Source organism: Lacerta agilis, chromosome 3, assembly GCF_009819535.1.
Source record: "Lacerta agilis isolate rLacAgi1 chromosome 3, rLacAgi1.pri, whole genome shotgun sequence".
Taxonomy (NCBI): domain Eukaryota; kingdom Metazoa; phylum Chordata; class Lepidosauria; order Squamata; family Lacertidae; genus Lacerta; species Lacerta agilis.
In genome coordinates, this window is record NC_046314.1 from 34,498,555 (window position 1) to 34,520,863 (window position 22,309).

General features: G+C 40.4%; 1 protein-coding gene across 1 annotated transcript in view; it reads left to right on the forward strand.

The window, feature by feature from the left end:
* Nucleotides 1-20,989, forward strand: part of COL19A1 (collagen type XIX alpha 1 chain) — a 177,188-nt gene extending 156,199 nt beyond the window's left edge. The window contains exons 35-48 of the mRNA XM_033143221.1: nt 90-140; nt 222-266; nt 979-1,005; nt 2,533-2,586; nt 3,242-3,286; nt 6,639-6,683; nt 6,777-6,839; nt 7,366-7,401; nt 7,538-7,582; nt 10,461-10,631; nt 11,032-11,098; nt 13,017-13,145; nt 20,301-20,378; nt 20,583-20,989. Of these exons, the coding sequence (XP_032999112.1) occupies nt 90-140; nt 222-266; nt 979-1,005; nt 2,533-2,586; nt 3,242-3,286; nt 6,639-6,683; nt 6,777-6,839; nt 7,366-7,401; nt 7,538-7,582; nt 10,461-10,631; nt 11,032-11,098; nt 13,017-13,145; nt 20,301-20,378; nt 20,583-20,719 (993 nt within the window). The 3' untranslated portion in view covers nt 20,720-20,989. The remainder of the gene's footprint in view (nt 1-89; nt 141-221; nt 267-978; nt 1,006-2,532; nt 2,587-3,241; nt 3,287-6,638; nt 6,684-6,776; nt 6,840-7,365; nt 7,402-7,537; nt 7,583-10,460; nt 10,632-11,031; nt 11,099-13,016; nt 13,146-20,300; nt 20,379-20,582) is intronic.
* The last annotated feature ends 1,320 nt before the right edge of the window (nt 20,990-22,309 follow it).

Here is a 22,309-nt window from a genome sequence, read left to right on the forward strand (position 1 = left end):
CACCAGCTGGAATTTTGTGTGTGTATGTGTTTGAGTTTGTGCTTCGTTAGAGATTAGTTTGTTGTACTTTCTTTTCTTCACTTTTTCAGGGTGTGCCGTACAATGAAGGAAATGGCATGAGCAGCCTATATAAACTACAGGTATTTTATGGTCTGTGGTCTAGTATTCTGCAGTTATAGTCACTTTGCATGGATTCAAATGCAGTGTTTCTCCCACTGTAGGGGGGTGCCCACGTTCCCACATACGCTGGTCCACCTGGGGCACCTGTAAGTATTGCATTACTATAGTCCAATATGAATATATTGTCTCAGTGCAGACCTATGCATATCTCCTCAGAAATAAGTCCCGCTGAATTCAACCGGACTTGCTCCCATGTAGGTGTGCACAAGATCGAAGCCCAAAACTGCCCTGTTTCTCCTAAAATAAGACATAGCCATAAAATAAGCCATAGCAGGATTTCTATGCATTTGCGAAATATAAGCCGTTCCCCCAAAATAAGCCATACCCCGAAAATAAGCCATAGTGACGTGGTACCTCCCATTAAAACAGCCTGGAGAGGCGTGGCTATGCAGCGTACCGATGTGACACGGTTAAAATAAGACATCCCCTGAAAATAAGCCATACTGTGTTTTGTTGAGCGAAAAAAAATATAAGACCGTGTCTTATTTTAGGAGAAACACGGTACATTTCAGAAATTGCACACATGCTTCTTTCTTTTGAACAACAAGCCTGATATAAGGAAATGGGGATAATTCATTTTACTAGTTATAGCATGGTTTCTCTTTGTATTTTGGAGCAGCAGGGTCAGCTCCAGGTATTCTCAGGTTTCCGTCTGGTCAATGCCTAGGGTGGAGACTACCTGTGGACCTTGAGTCCCAGCGTGGAGGAAAGGAAAGATACAAACATAATACAATAAATAAATAATATATAATAAATAAATAAATAATATATTTTGTGCCATCTTTCTTTGTCTTTCAGGGCCCAAAAGGTGACACCGGAGCAGTGGTACGTAACTGGTTTAAATGAATCTTAGATATCTGATAGGATGGGTGTTCACTAATTTCCCCCCCAACCTGCCTAATTTCAGATTCATTTTCTAATTCAGAAGAAAAAAACTATTAGTATTAAAACTCTGCTACCTATTTCCTTTTGGTACAGTGAGGCTTAAATTTGTTTACAGAATGAAACAATATTTTTAATTACCACTTGTTGAGAGGTATTATGTGAGAAAATTGAATAGAGCTGGGGGCTGGTGGATACATGATCCTCTTTATTGTGGTGTTTTTTGTTTTGTTTTGTTTTGCTTTTTTTAACCTAATGCTGCTTAACCTTGTTGCAACTCGGGTTATATTTTACACCTGTAGCTTGGAACCATAGCAACGTTAAGTATACAGTCATACCTCATGTTGCTTACGTTCGAGTTACGCACCTCTGCGACCCGGAAGTCCTCCACGGAGCGCGCTGAAGCGTTCTGCGCACTTTGCGTAGAAGCGCAAAAACCCGCGAACTTCCGGGTTTTTTCTTTTTTCGTTTGTTGACGTTACGTACGCCCGGGTTACGTGGCATGACCCGGAACAGATCGCGTACGTAACACGGGGTACCATGGTACACCCCAAAACTTCTATCTAGTAACATTGGTGATTTAAGAATGTAGCACTGCTTATTTGGTAGAAATAAGAAATAGGAAGGATGTCTGATGCACAGGCAGGGGTACTTACCGTACCTAAAACAGAGTTTTCCATTCCCAGTGAAAGGTCAGCAGGTTCTTCCCTAGTTATTCCAGCTGCAGGATTCAGTTAAGGTTCTCATTCAAGTTTCCCTTTGTTTGGGGGGTAGGAATTTCTTTCCTTTTCAACACCTGTACTTTCGAACTTGGCAAGTATGTGAACCTCCCAAAAGGTTGCTGCCTGCCTTCGAAAACCATACTTTTTACTGAGGGATATACTCACAGGGTTCTTAAAATAAATGTGTTATCCATTTTCCCAGCTGGCAGCATATACCCTCAGAGGCTTAGCACTCACTGAGGTGGTAAACAAGCATTTTTCAGGATGCAGGGGAGGGCTTTCATAAATGAATATTACATACAAAAAGAAGAAGGCTAGAGCTCTTTTCCTTGACAGGAAATTATTTGTATGGAAAAGCATTTACTCCTTGGAGCCTCTACCTGTAGTAGTACTGGCCAAACACTGATTTGCAGCCTCTGTGAGAAGTAGCTTTCTGTCACTGGATCAAAATCAGGTTTAAGAGCTGACCTTGATGAAGCATACTCATCAAATGATTCATCCATCCCTGACTAGGACTTTTAATCAAAACTGAAATGTTTATTCAGGAAATAAGCACAATCCGAATCTGGGAGCAATTTTTATTCTCAAGTCATTAGAACACTCAATAGGGTAAAAATTGCCACCTCCGAGTAAACAGCGTGGTTAGCAGCTTGTGAAATACTCTGAAATTGGATGCTTAACTTTATTTACTGAGGATGTAGAACTTTTCAGCAATAATCTTCTTCTTCTTTTTCTTTTTCTTTACAAGGGAGAACCGGGTCCAATGGGACTGCCAGGATTAGAGGGACTTCCTGGAGAAAAGGTAGGATTTAAATAATTAAACCTGACCTGTTTCTTTTCACTACGTGTTTTCATGCATTCGTGATTGACACTGATCGCTGTTGAGAAGAAAGGGACAAGTAAAGGTCACAGAGCTAGGTGTCCTTGAGCTTTTGTTTTAATTAAATCAAATTTAATAGTCTCCACACACAAAAAGCATAACATCTTTGAGCTTTAAATTATTGTTTGCGTGTGTGTTTCATTTGTACTTCCATGGGGGGGGGGGGGAAATCAGAGGCTACAAATCTGTCTCAGTTCACATGTAATGCTAAGCCAAACAAACAGCTTATGGTTTGTCTGGACTCTGGAGCAAGTCAACTATGGGTCTGTGTTTGGATGACAAACAAAGCCAACGCATGGCTTAACCCTGCATAGATTGGCAGCAGGATGGCCAAAGTGAGATGAGAGTGCAGTGACCACAGTCTCCTCTCTGGGAATCTACATGTTCACGTGTTCATGCTAAGCTGTGGTTTGGCTTTGTGTTACATGCAAACTGGGTGAGTGTTTACTGGGATTATTTTTCCTAGTACTCTTGAAACTCATTATGCCTTCTTGCCTCCCATAGTCTCTCACACATTTGATCAAGTATTTGGCCTTGAAATCAGATCTTTATTTTATTTTAATTTTTAATTTCTTAGGGAGACCGCGGACCAGCAGGTCCTCCAGGAGTTCCAGGAGTACCTGTAAGTATAGTCCTAAAGATGCTGTCTTAATATTAAGAGAAATAATGTTAATTGTACATGGAATAGGTAATAAAGTTTACTAGAAAGCGGCATGTATGAATTGGTGCAAACAGAGGCCTCCTTTGTTGGGAAATAATGGCTGCATTTGCATGTTTAATAAACCAGGATATGCACAAACACACAGTCCTTGTGCTTACACTTTGCTCTTCTTTTTGCACAAGTGGTGAAACAAGGCCACAATTGACTATGCCTCCCAGTTACATGTGAATCAGGAACTATGATTAATGATTTGCAAACAAGCCAAATTCTCAAGCCCGCTTTATGACATTTCACCTCAACAATTGGAGTGCAACTGCTTTTCCACTAAAATTTGCTCCCCAAGTCACTCCCCCTTTCTCACTGTAAAGTTCCACGTGTGTTTGGAATCCTGGTGGGGAGAGAGTGGTGTGTCGGAAAATTTGGTGAAAAGATATAGTATATGGGGAAAGGGTTAAGCATCATGATCAACCCAATACTTTCCCACTTCAAATCCCACTCTCAAAGCTCCAAAGCAACCATCAGCCTTTCATTATATGTATCTGTGTATAACATATAATTAGACACTTTAGGATATTGTTAGGGAACTGCCCTCGGCCCTGCAAGAGGTCTTGCTGATGTACAGAGAGCCCCGACACCTCCTCAGCAGCGATACATCTCCCAGTGGGCAAAGCGACTCCTCCTCTGGTGGGGAAGGGCAGGGAACCAGCAGTCCGAAGAGGCAGCAGCTTGAGGATGTTGCTGAGAGCCCCAGCGCTTCCCGCGACATGCGTTTAGAGGGGAGCACGCCACTTCCGTCGCCCCAGTTGCATAGGGGGGTCAAAAGGAGACGTGGAGGAGGCGCCCGGGGATGCCAAAATTCCTTTGTTGGGGTCACAGCCAGAAACCGGCACTCCCAGATTCTGCTAGTGACTTGGATGGTCATGTTTTTCTGTTTCTCTACACTGTAAATAGTCTGCACCAATAAATTGTTAAAAGACAGTTGGGACTCATGCTTGGTTACTCGTGAGTAACTGCCAGGCAGACCTGACAGATATTAACGTTCTGTGACCTTTATCCTTCTTTCCCTTGATCCATTTCCTTCCTAAGAGCCCTTCTTTCTTTGTTACTCCTCTCTGCCATTGTTCCTCAAGTCCCTGCCTCCATCACCTGCACCCATCACCACTTTTCGTTCTCACATCAATTAAACCTCAGCTCTTCTCTATGTCACAGGTCATACCAATGCAGGGGAGCAGATCACTGGCAGCACTGGCAGCTGTGGTTTTTAGCACTGGCCACACAGTGGCTACAATGTGTAGTTGAAACCTAAGTCTCTAGAACTGGGGTAGGGACCCAAGGGCTGCATTCCCTTAGGGGCAAACATTCAGGGGCTGCTTGCCAGTGGTAGTTGGGGTCATAGGCTAAAGTGGATGGAGCAATAGGTTACTTACGTTTGTAGGCTACATTCTAGACATATAAAAACCAGAGGTTTCTACACCGACACCATCTCTTATATCCTGAACCCAGTCAAGGACACATTCCAGACAGGCAAAATATCCTGCAGAGTCAGGCAAAAGCACTTGAGTGTGTGGCCTGGGGGAGAGTCCCAAGAACTGAATAGAGAGGCCTAGAGGTGCTGCATTTGGCCCCCAGGCTTGAGGTTCCCCACCCCTCCTGTAGAAATTCTTTTAGAAGCCCTCAAAAAGCTTTGGTGTAGATAAAAGTAAATTCATTGATGTTTTGATTTGCCTATTCATGGTCCAATAGGAAATATATATGGTTTGTTATTTAAACAAAAAAACAAAAAAAAAACCTGCAGCCTGTTGAAAAAAGAGGCATTGAGGCTTTAAGATAATGAAGTAATTTTATGCAGATTAACTTATTACTCTTGGAAGAGCTCCCATCCAGTTCAGGAATTGCTTTTTAATTATGAAAGTGTATCATGATTTTTTTTTAAAAAAAAAAGGCAGGCAGTAGTTTATACAATTTTCATTAAGTGCTTTTGTGAACCCATTTAGTTCACTGTCTAGTGAAGAACAAAAGATACTAAATAGTTTAGTTTTGGCAACCTCTCTAAAATAGTTAAATATCCTGAAAAAATAAGGTAATTTATCTACTCCGTGTAGCTAGATTAATGGTTAAGATTAAATTTATACACTGCCTCAGACATTCAAGATGCAGACCCTTAGGTTAAAAACAAATGTTCATTCCCTATGGGTTTCCCAGTGGATATGTCCAAGGTCTTGCTCCATAGTAGAAATATTGTTAAGCATTATGACAAGGATGCTCACATCAACCTTGTTATGCTTTTTAATAATCAAGTCCCATTAATACAAAGATAGGTGCTACCCATTTGCACTTGACAACTTCCCTGTCGTGTTCCTTGTTGACTTCCGCCATGCAGATCACTTCACTAAGTCCACTGTCTTCTGCCTTTGGCCTGTGACCAGACTTACCGGTACTTCTCCAATTGGCATGTCCTCTCTCTCTCTCTCTCTCTCTCTCTGCTTTCTCTAAGAACTGTATTGTTTTGGAACTCTCTCTATTGTAGAATTCCTCTGCTCAAATCATCAGCTTGTTGCTTTCAACATCTGCATCTTGTTGCTTCTGTGGCCTCTCAGGCTGTTGAACACCTTTGGAGTAAACTTCCCATACATTGACAGCTGTCAAGGATAAAGGGTCTTACTTAGGTTTCTCCCTGAATTGCTAACCTTTCATGGAGTTCTTTCTTGATAGTACAGCTATCCATACATGTGATTATGTACCTGCTTGCTAAAGGGATACAGTCAGTTTTGGGATGATTGTACCACATGATTTTTCTGCACATTTGAGTTGGTCTTGGATATTCTTATATAAAATAGGAAATAGTAACAATCTTACAGTGTAGCAGCTGTTCTCAGCCAGAGTGATAAGACATCCAATATGCTGGATATATCAAGCACAAGTCTTGGGGCCCTAGGTGTTTGCCCACACAGGACAGCACTTTTTCTTCTGTTTTTCTTCTTCAATGTTCTTTTATTATTATTCTTTCTTTATTCCTTCTTGGATTAGCACAACACCTTTTCTAGTGTCTCATTTTTTCTCCTCTTTCTCAAAAATAAAATGACATCCAAGTCCCTGAGAGGACCAGTGACATCATAGTGGGTGGGAGGCCGTATTTGCCATCTGTCTCAAGCTTTGGTGGCCCAAACATTTATCACGTGTCTCCCATGGTTGTTGGTAGATATAATTTGGCATATTGGGTATCTTATTCACCTCAGCTGGTAAGAACATTCACAGCCAATGTTCCTTTCCTTATTCTTAATACCTGTAATCTTATTTTTCTTAATTTCCACAGGGAAAGCATGGTGCTCCAGGACCACCAGGGATCCCTGGTGAACCAGTAAGTGCACGTACCTTTGAGTGCTTCCTTGCAGTACTGGCATTCTTGTTTTCTTCAATTGTCAGAAATGTGTTGTTATTTTGTTACCTTTAGGGTGAAAGGGGCCCTGTTGGAGATATTGGCTTTCCTGGACCAGAAGGGCCAGCTGGAATACCAGTAAGTAATTCAGCATACTACATACTAGTACAGAATTTCCCAAACTTGGGTTTCCAGCTGTTTTTGAACTACAGTTCTCATCATTCCTGACCATTGGTCCTGCTAGCTAGGGATGATGGGAGTTGTAGTCCAAAACCACCATTTTCCTTGCAGTGTGTCTCCATCCCCGTGTTATTCAAACTTCTTCCATTGTTTAAAACAGCCACTTTTTTTCCTTTTCAGTGTTTCTCCCTTCTCACTGTACTCAGACTTCTTCTCCCTCTTCCATACCTCAACTGCCTCATGTGTGAGAGACAAAGAATGTGGAGCCCTCAATATTCCATAGTCTAACCTAAGATGTTGTTTAAGTGCCATTTTGCCTCAAAGCTGCTTTATTCAAACTTCTGCTGTTGTTTTAATCAACCACATTCACCCCTCATTATCTCTCCCTTCTCACTCACATGCCAGTCATATACAAGATATGTATAGCTTATAAGAGACCAAAAGTCTTTTGTAATAGAAAGATCATTATTATTTTTTCCCCTAGGGCATAAATGGAAAGGATGGATTACCTGGCCCTCAGGTAGGAAAGCCATGGCTTGTTCAATCTGGGTTCTATGCAAATTATAATTCTTCTGCTTTGGGCCACAGTGGAAGATCAGTATTTAAACTCTCGTTGCTAGAGGCTTGCATTATTAAGACTGTCTTCCCTTTTCCAGGGTTTATTGGGTAAGCCTGGTGACAGAGGTCCCAAAGGAGAACGAGTAAGTTATATTTTTACATAGAGGTTTGGTTATTTGATTATCATCAATTTTGTCAAGAACAGGGTGGTGAAGCATTTCAAATATTAGCAGCCTCTACTCTCAAATCGTTATCAGTATCTAGAATTATACTGTGGATTCTTCGAATAATTTGTAAGTATTTTGGACTGTCATTTGATTTGAAGGGTTAGATTGCAAAGGTTTTAGCTTTGCTCCCATTCAATATTTAATCATAACTATTTGAACTCTAATTATGAATACCTTGTAGATTCAATTAGTCCAAAATTGTATCACAAGTCATAGGAGTCCTTGAACTGAAGTCTCAATTATAGTTAGTAGCAAAGATTAAGCCAGTGGAAATCAAACTGATTTAGAGGTCAAATTGGTTGGCATAAAGGTTTTCAACCTTTGCCTGTGATAATTAATTTTCTCTCTGCCCTTTTCTCACCACATCCATAGAGAGTTGCAAAATATTTACCATAATTTAAATGAGTCAAACATTTTATGAAATCATAATTCAGTACCAGTTTTCAGAGGGCAAGTTGTCTTGCTTCTTTTCCCCACCCCCCCTTTTGTTCTTTTAATGTATATTTGCTGTACGATTTGTCCTTTCAGTGCACAGTTGAAGACTATGGAGAGGGAAGAAACATTTGTGGCCTTCATGGAAATCCCTCTTTTTTCCATTAAGGCTGCAATTCTGCACTCAGTGGAACATACTTCAGAATAGGCATGCATATGATTGCACAGTAAATGTCCAAAAGTATATTCACAAAGCTTTAGATTAATCCTAATAGCAGACTACCATCAGGTAGGTAGCCATGTTGGTCTGATACAGTCGAGATATATAGATATCCAGTAGCACCTTAGAGACCAACTAAGTTTGTTCTTGGTATAAGCTTTCGTGTGCATGCACACACTTCTTCAGACCAGCAGTTCATTTTTAGGATGCAGTTCTTAAAACCAAAGAAAATGAGCAAGCAGATACAGATAATGAAAACCATTACTGATTAGACTTCCAGTATTTGATTTATTTTTGCTCCCCAAGGAATTAAATATTTGTTAATCATTCACCCCCATGAGAACTAAATAACTTAATCCTTTATCACCAAGGCTGAACATAACATAACCCCTGATTAAGATAGTTATTTTTTCAAACCTGAACCCCTGTACATTATGGGAATGTCCATACCTACCGCATGTTTCCTTATTAGTTTGTTCCATGTATATTATTTACATCAGAGATGGGGGACCTATAGCTCTCCAGATGGTGTGGGCTCCAACTACCAACCATCAGCCCCAGTGAGCATGGCCAGTGGTCAGGGATGAGATCAATATCTGGTGGCCACAGGTTCCCCATCCCTGTATGTTCATGGTCTCCCTTCATCCCAGTTTATCATTAAAACTGTTCATTTGCTCTTCTGTTTCCTTTTCACTGTTCTTTCCCTTTTTCATTTTGGGTGGGTGATCACACATACAGCAATTGGCCGCAACCCATTGTTCCCTGGACAGTTTTTACTGTTCTACACAATTACGGAACGAAAAAGGCCACCCGTATGTAACTCTCTTTAACATTTAGAGATTTATATTCCTGTACTACATGCCACAGTAAGATTCTTGAAACATGTGTATACTTACATGCACCTCATTTCAAGTCATTCTCATGCTATTATCATATTTTGCTCACTATTAGATTTCCCATTAGCTTCTTGGGCATCACTGCAGGGAGGTTTTTGATTAGGCGTGGCACTGCGGAAGCCATTCCTTATTTTCCTGTCTTCCTCAAAAGACCGTTCTGGTATTGAAAAACAACACTTGCCTGTCATCATCTCTGAATTATCTACCGTATTTTTCGCTCCATAGAACGCACCGGACCATAGGGCGCACCTCATTTTTAGAGGAGGAAACAAGGGAAAAAAATATTTTTCTGGTTTTCCTCCTCTAAAAGCCCTTTCTTGTTTTTTTTTTTTTTTTTTTTTTTTTTTTGAGGATCAGCTAAAAGTTTTGCAGCTTTTTTGCAAAGGGAAAAGCCCTGGCTTTTTTGAGGATCAGCTAAAAGTTTTGCAGCTGTTTTTGCAAATGCAAAAGGCTTTTTTTAGGATCAGCTAAAAGTTTTGCAGGTTTTTTTGCAAAGGGAAAAGCCCTGGGGTTTTTTCCCAAGGATCAGCTAGGTTTTGCAGCTTTTTTTGCAAAGGGGGAAAAGCAAAGCTCCTTTTGCAAAGGGGGAAAAGCAAAGAGGAAAAGCCCCATTTTTATGAGGTTTAACTCACATTTCTGAAAAATCTTAAGGAAAGGGAGCCATTTCTACAGTTTCCAGACAGATAATCTAATCAGCCAGTCACATGTCCTGGGGAAACAAACAACCTCCCTCTGCAGCACATTCAACAAAGGAGGGCGGGGCTGAAAGGGAGCCGGGACTCTTATCTCTCTCCCGATCTCCTGCTGATCAGCTGCTGAGCGGGGTCCTTTCAACACTCCCTTTTCTCTTTGTAAAATAAAAAGCATGATCCTCTTTTGGCCCCTGGGAAATTCAGCTCCAGGGACCACCATTCGCTCCATAAGACGCACAGGCATTTCCCCTTACTTTTTAGGAGGAAAAAAGTGCGTCTTATGGAGCAAAAAATACGGTACTTGTAACTTCCTACATGCATTCGTTTTTTCTTTTTGCGGAGCTCAGATGTTACAGCAAGAGTGGAAATAGAAGCATTGGCATTTTCTTTTTCATCTAAAGCATCGCAGCCTGCTATAAGCATCTTTGAGTGTTTTCTTTGCATATTGTGTTGCAGTTGAACGCGATAGTTTTCAGCGCACTTAACTCAGCCATCAAGACAAGACAAGGGTCACATAGACAAAGGTGACAAATTGTTGTCTCTGTTTTGCACAGGGGGATCAAGGCATACCAGGAGACAGGGGCCTGCAGGGCGAAAGAGGAAAGCCAGGCCTTCCAGGAGAGAAAGGGTCTGTAGGACCCATGGGCCCCTCAGGGAACAAAGGGAATCCCGGATCTCCGGGGCATAAGGGCCCTCCAGGTTCACCAGGTGTCCCAGGCTTACCGGTAAGGTAATTGGCTCTTGAAGAGAAACACATGTTTCCAAGCACAAGTAAATTAAGCTAATTTTATAGTTGTTGCAATCTTCTTCCTTAAACTATAATCTTTACAAAAGTTTGTACAGGTGACAACCTTTTTAGGCACATCCAATTGACATACAATCACTGATGCGCAGGTCCTTTTGAACCCGGAAGAGGGCGGAATGGGGGTGGAAGGGAGCATGTTCCGCTGATGCGCACAGGGGCCAGGGATGGGACCTCCATGCAAAATGGGGCTGGGAACAGAACCTCCCGCTGCCTGTACTGTTCCAAAACTCTTAATGGACACTGAAAAACAAAATTCGAAATTCTGTTTGCCTTATTATGATGTGGACAACACCTATCCTTACTTTTCATGTCTTTGCCAGGCTGACTCAGTTTCGTTTGAAGAAATGAAAAAATATATCAGACAAGAGGTCCTTAGAGTTTTTGAAGGTGAGGAAATGACATATCAGAAAGCATGATGTGAAGAAAATAACTACAGTGGTAATATTTGCTTTCATCTGTGATTTATGTACCCATTGTACATAGCATTCGAGGGGCGGGGGGAGAATTCAGCTGCACTTACACAAGTAGTTTAACTGCGCAGATTCTGATTAATTCGCATACTGTGTACACTAATGGCCTTTAGATTGCTACAAAATAATTGTTATTATTTCCACCTAAATGAGTAAATGTTTCAATTAGCAGTTCTTTGAGGAAAGGCCATGCCTTTGGTGGTGCTGCATCTGCTTTGCATGCAGAAACTCTCTAGTTCAATGCATGGCATCTCTAGGTGGGGCTGCGGGAAAATCCCTGCCTGAATGGAACACCAGAGAGCTGCTGCCGGTCAGTGTGGACATAACTGAGCTAGATGAATCATTGGCCTGACTCTGTAGAAGGCAGCTTCCTATGAATGTCAGACAACAAAGGGCATGAAAGAGCATCATAAGGCACTTAGTAGACCAGACCCATATGATTGTGTTTTACCTCCAGGGGGCAAATAGCAGCAGTCAAGAAGACAATACAGAGGGGCAGATTACAATCTCCCTTCCCCAAACACCACTGTCCCCAATTTAATCTCCACCCCAACTCTGTGGCTGTTGTTAATGTCTTTAAACTTCACATGACCCTAATCATGGATCTTCTTCATCATGGCTAATTTGTCCCTGCAAAGGCAGATAGCACAGCCCTCCAAAACTCAACCAACAAGGCCAGCGGTCAGGTGTGTCCTCTATGTTGGGCCAATTCTAATCTAGTACTTTAAATGTTAGCACCAGCATCTTAAATAGAGTGCAGAAACCAGTGCTTTTTCTGGCGGTACTCAGGGGTATGCAGTACCTTTTCCCCCTAGAAGAAAAGCACTGGCGGAAACGGTGTAATAACCAGTGCAACTTGTTCTCTGTGTCATCATCCCCCATTAAGAATTTGGCTGCATCATTTGGATCAATTGAATTTTGTGAACCACCTTCCAAGTTATCCCAATATAGAAAACACATGGCTCTAGCAGTCTAGACTGGCTATTACCATGAGCATTGTGCTATGAAGGACTGCTGCCTCCTCTAAGAAATGGTACCGCTGCAGCAGCAGCCTTAGCCCTAAACTGGAAAAATATGTCCTTGGCCAAGTGCTGCCACTTGAGCACCCTGGAATAATGACTGAATCTAGAAGCAATTCTAAACTGCAAGTCTGATCTTTTGTGGGCAGCACTGTCCTATCCAGAAATGAGAATATGTTGTGTACTTATTCCTGAAACAAGTGGTACAAAAAAAGACTACTTCTCTTGTCTGTCTGTTTACTCACATTGAGTTCATTTTACTGACCTCAGGCATCAGTTCATGGTTTCCATCACCTCTTTAGGATCAGATGGATAAGGGACATAAATGGCCTGGTGTGCGTACCTATGCGCCTATCTGTATGCCTATGCTGAGTCAGGGTTGGGGAAGGAGAGGGTTCAATCAGCGTCAGGACACAATGGCAGGAGATGGTGGAAGTTCTGTGATGGGATCCCCCCCCCCTTTTTTTTAAATGACAAACACATCTGCATAGGTGTCAAACTTGGATCAAACCTTTGGTTTTGGGGAAAATAGGAAGCTTAAACTCTACTTCCTAACCATTTTCCTGGTTGAAATTACCTCCTGAAGCTGCTGTTTACCCCATTGCATGTAACTGTATGAACAGCACCAAGTGTTTGGTTGTTTAGGAAATTGGAATGCCGTATTGCTTTTGAAGTTGATGGATGAGTAATAATTTGAAGCTCAGCTACTTTTAAAATATTTGGTTGAATGGAATAGTGATCACTTGTTTTAAGTGTGCTCAGTCATCTAATGTAATTCATGCTTTTCGTTTGGTTTTTTTATATATATAACTGAAGAGAGGATGGCTCAGTTTGTGTCTCAGCTCAAATTGCCTGCTGCCATGCTTGCTTCCCAAACTCATGGGAAACCAGGTCTTCCAGGAAAAGATGGGTTGCCTGGGCCACCCGGAGAACCTGGACCTCCAGGTAGGGCTTCCAAAACAAATGCCTTTCTATGTATTTTATTTTAAAAATATATCTTCAGAGTTGGGTGGAACTATATACATTTAGCTTCCTAATGATTAACTTTTAAATCCATACTACTGTTTTCCAGACTAGACCAATATATTAACACGTAGTAGGTGTGTGTTTTTGTATATTAAAAACTTCTAATCAATGCATAATAATCATAATAACTTTTAACATTAGGATACTGATACACACCTTTCCTAAACTTGCAGTACTCAGACCAAACCTAGTAATGAGAGCATCATCTCACAAATCAGTTATTTGAGCCTGTAGTCCTGTAAAATTTGAAAAAAATTAATGTATAGGGGGGAAATCTAAAACTTGAATGTTACAATGCATCATTCTTATTGCAAATCTAATTATATTCACATTTTCATAATTAGATTTGCAACATATCTAGCATACATTCATTGTCAGATTGCATTGATTAACTGGGTGGGGGAAATCTGTGATTTATTTGTATTTGTTCAGACTCATGCAGATGCCAGTGAATCAGACCTCCTCAGTATGTATCCTTGACACACACCCAATATTGCCAATTTAAATTTACAGGGAGAATAATTAGAACACATGCTGTAAAAATAAAAACAGGAACGGGGGCGGGGGTAGTAAATAATGAACCATATATGAATATAGGTAGTTCTTAATTATTATCTTTTGTTAGTTTGGTCTGCTCTGGAGTCAGAGCAAGTCAGACTGGAGTGAAGAACATGAAAGCAAAGCTGAAGAAATGTGGAAACGCAAACCCTGTGAGAAGAATAAAGGCTATAGAGGCTGATAAGAGCAAATCCTTGACTGAAGGTTGAAAAGTGTGATGGGCTCAGAATGAGAAGAAGCAGGATGAAAGAATCGAGGAGAGCCTTAAAGGGGGACTTACATAGATTTTGTTTTTAACCACAAGTGGTTTGCTCATCATCTAAATATGCAAATTGTTGTAAATGGTCGACTTGAATGTCTCTGCTAAGATTGTTTTCATGAGGGTCGTGCACAGTGGGTCGTTTTAAGATGTAACCGAGAAACAAACCAAGCTATAATGTGAAACTGTGTGTTTGCCGAAGTGAAGACTTGGGGAACTACACTTCATGGGGGAAATGTGTGGGGCAGGGTGGTGGTGGTGGGGAGGAGAGATAAAGCTGCTTTTACTGCTTTAGTTGTAAGGAGATTATATGGTTGCTGCTTGTATATGACATACCCTCTTGTATGACATATGACACGCCAAGAGCACTATGACTTTTAAAACATCAGAAGGAACCATGCATTTTGAATCGCAAATCATTATATATAATTAGAAGAAGATGCACCTACGTAATAAACATTTTACCATTTCATAATTCATTCAGAAAACTTTCCCTTGAACACCCAAGGCTAGTCCATTCTTAATAAATCTCCTATAAAGGCACCTTAAAGATTAACAATTTTATTGTGGAAGAAGCTTTGTGTATCTGACAGTGTGGTCTCTGGCCCATTGAAAAAAAAGTATACCACAGCAAACAAATAGCATTTAAGGTACTACAAGCCTCTCTGTTGTGTTGTGTTTTCCTGCACTATTCCTTGAATCAGATCAATGCAATACATAAGCTGGATGTCTGACCTACACTGAGGGGGAAAAGAGAGAGATTAATAAAAGCACAACAGCAAATATATGTGCATAGAAAGAGCTGCTGTGATTTTCTCCCCTGCTGCCCTGGTTTGCTCCAGCCTTCCACAGCCAGTAATAAAACATGACATATAAAGTATTAAACAGGCAAAATGCTTCTATAGATTTCTGTTTCCTGCCAACCTAAGAGAGGCAGGGTTAGGCTTCAAAGGATAACATATACAGCATATATTCATACTTTGCACAGAAATCAAAGAGTCTTAAATGTGCTTAACTTTGTCTGAATTATCCCCTTATTTTTTATATCTAATACTACATGTGCATGCTTAATATTCTAGATCTAAAAAAAGAGAGCTGCTTTAAATCTCATGGTAGTTATTCTTCACATGAAGACTTGGGTTTCTACTGTTTGAACATGCATCAGGTTACACTGGGTGGGGAGAAACACCTGCACCCAGAACCAGGGGCATGCTCATTGTACAGGCAGCACAGTGCTAGCCCCCAACCTTCAATTCCTGGCATCTTCAAGTAGGGCTGGGAATTTCCTCTGTCCGAAACCCTAGAGAGGGTCTGCCAGTTAGTGTAGTCTACTCAGTATAAGGCAGATTTCCTTGTTCTTTTTATGTACATGGACACACCCTAAAAACAACATCAACAGGCTTAATCTGAGCCTGTGCTCACTAGGGTTTTACCCCCCCCCACACACTCATATGGAGCAGTAACAAAATAACTTTGATCATGTGCAGAATTCCATCATTTCATAACCACTATCAGTTCCCATAGATCTGAGAACAGGGCTTTTGTGGCAAAAGGAATTATCTGCCATATGTGGAAGATTTGCCTCGGTGCCTCTATCCTTGTAATTTATTATTATTATTATTTATTAAATTGCATGCCACCCTTTATCCGAAGGTCACAAGATAAAAATGCAAAATGCGTAATAAAAACAAAAGTAAAAGCAGAAAAACCAAACCAATAACCCTGCTCCCGTGAACACATTTAAAAGGCCGTAGAATGTTTAATCAGCCACGGGCCTGGTTATAGAGAAACAATTTAGACAATGGACAAAATTAAAACAGTTTAAAATGGTGCTATGCACTGTTACTATTTTGCCTTTATAATAAAGCAATAAACATAGGAACAGAGTTGTGGTGGTTGCGGGATTTGCTTCTGGCAAAGTTCAAGTCGTACTGATTGCAAAGGGTCAGTGGGTCAAAACTAGAGAAAAAATTCTAAAGGAAAACTTCTAAAGCAGCATTAGTTCCACAAAAATATGCCTTTAGCTCCCCCTTCCCAGCTGTTTGTTGTCTACCAGATGCAATATTCAGGATCCTTTCTCATTCACTCTTCCCAAAGCCAAAACACACCAGCCATCAAGCAACTACTAAACTATATGACTACTTTGAGGGAAGTTATTTTGCATATACAGAGATAAAGCAGGAAACTTTATATGTTCATTTGCTATTTACTGGGATAAAAGTTAGTATAAAGAAATTCCTTTTGTTCATTGAGCAAATATCTATGTATGTCAGGTAACACTGGATCATTAGGGAAACTGTCTAAAAAATTTCCCCCCCAGTACAGTGGTACCTCGGGTTAATAACTTAATGCGTTCTGGAGGTCCGTTCTTAACCTGAAACTGTTCTTAACCTGAAGCACCACTTTAGCTAATGGGACCTCCCGCTGCTGCTGCGCCGCCAGAGCACAATTTCTGTTCTGATCCTGAAGCAAAGTTCTTAACCTGAAGCATTATTTCTGTGTTAGCAGAGTATGTAACCTGAAGTACCACTGTATATGGCTTTTGGGTTAATGAGAAGGTTCTGAGCTAGCTTCACACAGAACATAAATATAAAAATATATTTCAAAAGATGTGCACGTTCATAGGTTATCCCCCCCCCCGAGTTGTTAAGGTGCCTTGGAGCATGAAAGAGTCCTGAGCTTGTAGCTTGCGCTATGGGAGGTTATAATCGGGGGGGGGGGGGGTGTCAGCCAGAAACTGCCAGAACTCAGTTCCGGCACCTCTTGGGTCAGGGCCATTGCCGTTCTGAGAGAATGAGGGAAGCATTCATGATGCATTCTGGGACCTCTTTTTCTAGAAAAATAGCTGTAGTTACAATTATATAGTTTTATGTGGTTTGGATTAACATTTTGGGAAGGTATGAGGTAGAGTAGGGTCCTGTGTCAATTGAGCCTCTGAATCTAATTATAAAAAAAAATCCGTAAGAGAACAATGTATTATTAAACTACCCAAAGGTGAACAATGTACTGAACTGCACCTAAAGAGGGTTCTGTTTTCAAAAATCTTCGCAATCCAATACAGTTGTACCTTGGTTCACAAACGCCTTGTGAGTCAAACATTTTGGTTCCCGAATGCCGCAAACCCAGAAGTGAGTGTTCCGGTTTGCGAACATTCTTTGGAACTCGAACATCCAACATGGCTTCCGCGGCTTCCGATTGGCTGCAGGAGCTTTCTGAAGCCAATCGGAAGCCATGCATTGTTTTTTGAACATTTTGGGAGTCGGATGGACTTCCGGAACGGATTCCGTTCGACTTCTGAGGTGCCACTGTACATTTTTCTCTTTAACAACTTTGTAGAGAAAGTGTATGTTCTCAATGGCATAATATAGAAATTGAACAAGTCCTTTGCAGTGCAATCCTGTACACATTTACACAGATGTAAGCACATGCCCCAAGTAAAATTAGGCTGTATGAAATCACAGCCTAATTCTCTTCTAAACTTCCAGTATGCTGTCATGGGCTAAGAGATTACAGTAATGTGATATGTTTAAAAAAATAATAATACATTTTTATTGTAGATGTTGACATTAAACATTGCAAATTTCTGATTATATTTACTACAGCATTATAACTAGTTGGTATAGGTGCTAAATCAACATATTTGTTTTATAGCCATTGGGGGGGGGGGGATAGGGCTCTGGGTCTTTAATAAAAAGCTAAACTTGTTGAAATTCCCTCTTGTGCAGAACTATTGAAGGTGCAGGAGCCCAGTCTTCTGGGCAGCCTGTTAAGAACCTTGTTTCATAGCTGTAACTCATTTTGCTCTAAAGCGAACTTAAAATCTCACTCAGGTAGACTGTGAAGTTAAACTCCAGAAGTTTAATCATTAGTAAAATATACCTCATGTAAAATCTACTGTACTGCTAGAGACCTGTTTTTGGATTGTTTTTTAATGGTGGTGTTATTACATATCTAAATGTTTTTTCTCACTGTTTTGATTCTGTAAAATAAAGAAGTTTAGAAAGTTGTTCATGAAATGTTTTATTAAATGTGCAGTTATTTTTGTTACTCAGCAGTGTACAAAAACATTGGTTTATATGTAACTGAGGTTTGTTTTACACCATTCATAACCTTAAAATGTGAACAGATAGTTGTGTTATTAGGTTTCTTTAATTACTTGAATGTACACAGAACTTCTCAGCCTGTACTGATTCCTTGTGATGCATTTTCATTCTGTACATGCGATTCCAAGTAGGAATTTTGAAGGCGATTTATTAATAATATTGTTTTATTTCTTTATGGGTGGTGCATGTAGAGATTCTACAGATAAATATATTTATATAAAAGATAATCATGGTAACTGAAGGTCAACAGTATTTTGTACAGCTCTACCCCAAAGGACACAGATTTCACAGCTAACATATGAAGATAATGGGTGGAATTCAACTAACTTTTCCTCGGAGTAAAATTAGTAGACCTAACTTAGTCATGTTCCTTGATTTAAATGTGTCTGCTCTGAGTAGGCCTAACCTGGAATTCCACCCATTGTTTTTATTGCATTTTTTATTTTAATTTTGTTTTCAGTTTCAGTGCCTGCTTATTTGTCTGTTAAATTCTGTGGTGCCATGCATGCTACCCTCGCATGTTACGTGTTCTCCCAATACAAGCTTTAGTCATCACTTGAGTTGTTTTGAGGGACATTGGAGCATTGTGAACAAAAATACCATGTTTTTGTGCTTTAAAATCAAAGGTGATTACGGCAATTATATCATAATCAACTTGTTGAACAAGAAGTATTTATGTGTTTTGTGATACATTTCTACCATTAGATCTCGGAGATAATTAAAGTAGATCTAATTTATCCTTCTGTTTCCTGAGTTTTGCCCCTTAGGTGGCATATAGAACAACTCCAAGGCTAGTCTATAAGCCCCATTACTGTTGAGGTAACATTAGTTAAGCTCATATTGATCCACACTCATGTTCTTTTAATTACCTCTATCCAGAAACTCTAAAAAGTAGATGTCCTGCCTGGCACTGGAAACTCTGGTTGGTAGATATGCACCTCAAATGTTCTCTCTTGTCAGGAACATAGGTTTCCTCCTTGCTGATAGCTATAACATTCAGAAATAGCCAATGTTGTGCCCTCCAGATAATGTAGTGTTCTCCAGCTGGGATGGTCCCACCTGAGGGATAATGTAGTCCAACCACATTTGGAGGGTTCCACATTTGGCTACTCCTATTTATTCTACAACATTGCAACTGTGTCTGCTGGCTGCCATTTGCTTGCTCGGCTGCTTCTTCCATGGGGAAAAGCCAAAAGAAGTCTAAATAACAACCAGCCTTTTCAGACCCAGGACCCAACTTCAGCCCAAACATGCATGCAACGGATCATCAAGAGTGGCAAGCTCTTTCTTGTTAAAAGGCTGAGGTTTTGGGGGGTGCCATTTCATTTTGTTAGTAGTACCACTTTCCACATGGGTCCTCTACATCACATAGAAGGTCTCTGTGCTAGCTCCAAGCATAACATTTAAAATGAAGATCCACTTGGTAAGCAAGGCTGCATGTTGCACATCTTCATGTGAAAAAGCTATGAATTTTTCAGCAACCTCCCCAGAATGGCTGTAACTATAATAATTACCAGTTTCTAGTGACGCATGGCCTGGCCCAGCACGCAAAGCAGGGATTTGAACATAGGAGTCCTATGTTCAAAGCAAGCACGAATCCCTCCTATTCCTATTACAGTAGCTCCCTTTCCCCCTAAACCTCTTTCCCCTTTTTATTTCAAAGTAAGTTAAAAGTTTGATGGTGCCTAATTTTCAGGTTTACGGTTCCTATTGTAATACTTTGTGAATTTCTATTATATTTCTTGTGCGCCACACTTGCTATGGATGTATGTAATTCTCTGTCAACTCCCAGTCAAAACTTATTATCGGGTTTGTTTAAAAGTGTTAAGAGAGAAAAATAAGTCATTTTGATGCCTGCTGTCATCCTCAGTGAAGGGTTTCTAATCTACTCTTGGAGGAGCAAATCAAGGCAGGGTGGTAATTCTAGAAGATTGTGAAAGGGAGACTTAGCAAGCAGCCATTGGATCTCATGATCCATTCCGTTTCATTAGGAATTTGTGGAAGGAATGTTTTAAAAAGAACTATCTAAATTGTCATCATTAGTGTAGGAGGGAGTTATATTTTTATCATTATAATATTGGGAAAGAGGTTAGGAAAAGTATATATTCTGTGATTTCAGGGCACTCTTATTCCTTTTTTGTTTATCTCCTATAGGGTACAGAGGACAGAAAGGTGAAAGAGGTGAGCCTGGAATTGGCCTGCCAGGTGATCCTGGTCCACCTGGCCCTTCAGGTAAAAACATAAGTTCATATTTATCATAACCAGAACAGCAGATTAGTAAAAGAACTGTGAGAGGGGGTGATACTTCTAAGATTGGTTGCATATAAGCTGCCTTTTGGTGCATGAAAGAAATGCCTTTGATCTTACTTTTTAAAGCGTCTCGACCCAGTAAATGCAGCTGGTTTTACAATATTGTTGCTGTTGTTATTTGCTTAGTCATTGGTATGCCGGGACCGCCCGGAGCTCCAGGAGGACCAGGTCCACATGGCCCACCTGGGCCATCAGGAAGATGCAACCCAGCAGACTGCTATTACCACATCTCTCAAACTCAACCACGAACAACTGGCAAATGAAAATCTTCTCCAGAAGTACTTTGATTCCTGGTTTACCCTTTCCTTTCTTCCCTCCTGCCCTCGTTCCTAATTTAAGCTTTAAAATACTTGGTACCTTTTTTTGTGTCTATATACATGATATTGTGTGTAGGCATTTTACAGAGCATCTCAATGGAACAATGTTTATTTTCCAGTTAAGCCAATGCCAAGATGTTGTTTTCTTGAGTTCATTCCATGTGTTTATAATTTTAGGCTAGTTTTCTATAGCAAAATGCAATTTTCTTGCATTCTGATGGCCTGTTGACCTCTTAATGGTTTTTAACCTTATTACTTGCAAAACAAAATGTGCTGTCATATATCTTATTTAGCTTTTGCTGGCCACCGTATCTTGATGGCTTGGAGTTCATATATAACATCAAAAGCTCTGCTTGCAAAACTGCATCCAGAGTGTTGAAGCTTTCATGAATCCTTGAGCAACTCTTTGAGAAATCAGCTGATATTTTATCATGCTCCTTCTGCCCTTGTGCGGTATTGTAGATTTTGCAAGAAATTTATTAAATTTCTGGAGGCACTTTTCACATATGAAACTTTTTTTAAAGAAAATGAGCTTTTGAGCCTTTCTCCCATTAATTGTGACACAGGGGATGAGAGTGTAGTTAATGCAAGACAGAGCCTGGAAGTCACACATTGGTTTCAGTGGAGCTTACTTCCTGGCAAATGTACTTGCTGCCTTCATATGTGAAACAGCCCTGAATTATCGAAAGCTAACTTAGTTATTGAGTAGATTGTTGATAATGGCTCATTCGTATTGTTCACTTGGCTTTGCTCTAGTACTTTGCACTTCTCTTGCAAGGCAAGTCTCCCTGGCCAATTATAGCCTCTGTGCTACAGGTGCTTCCCAACCTTTAGAAGCTTTTTGAGGGGCACAAGAGTTGCATTGGAGTAGTAGGGATAATCCAGAATCAGGGGTCCTGCCTTTGTGCAAGTGGAAGTGCTTCCATTAGGGCAAAGCCTTAATAAGATACCACTTTATAGAATTGTGTTCTTATGCTTAAGCTAGTCATGCTTATAGGTCAGGGGGCTTCTGCCTTATTTTAATATACCAAGGCCTTTATCTCAGGTAGAATTCTGACAATAATACATTAAGAAGTTTGTGTAAATACGTTCAGATAGAAGAGGATGGTGTAGCTTGAACTAGTACCCATGTATTTCATGAATGATGTCTGCCTTTGCATTGATTAATTTCAGACTCTAGTAATGGTCCTAGGTTAGCATTTTTCCTAGAGTGAGTTTCAAAGTTCAATAACATTCATGCAGGCTAGCCTAGCCTGTAGTAGTAAACAACCTTTCTGTTTGAAATATTCAGTGGCTGGGGCAGATTGACATTTTGTTTTACTTGAGGATAAAATGACCACACACAGTGAAGGGAAAGAGAACTGTTGAGCAGATATATAGCATCAGTAAATTAAAGTTCTGCCATCTAGGATGAATAAAAGGGAGCTGCTTCTTAAAATATATATTGCTCTAGGAGACAGCGGTCCTCAGCTGTTGTTTGGAGAGATGTAGCTACATCAAAACTCCATTAAGAAATGGAAGGGTAGTCAAAGACGG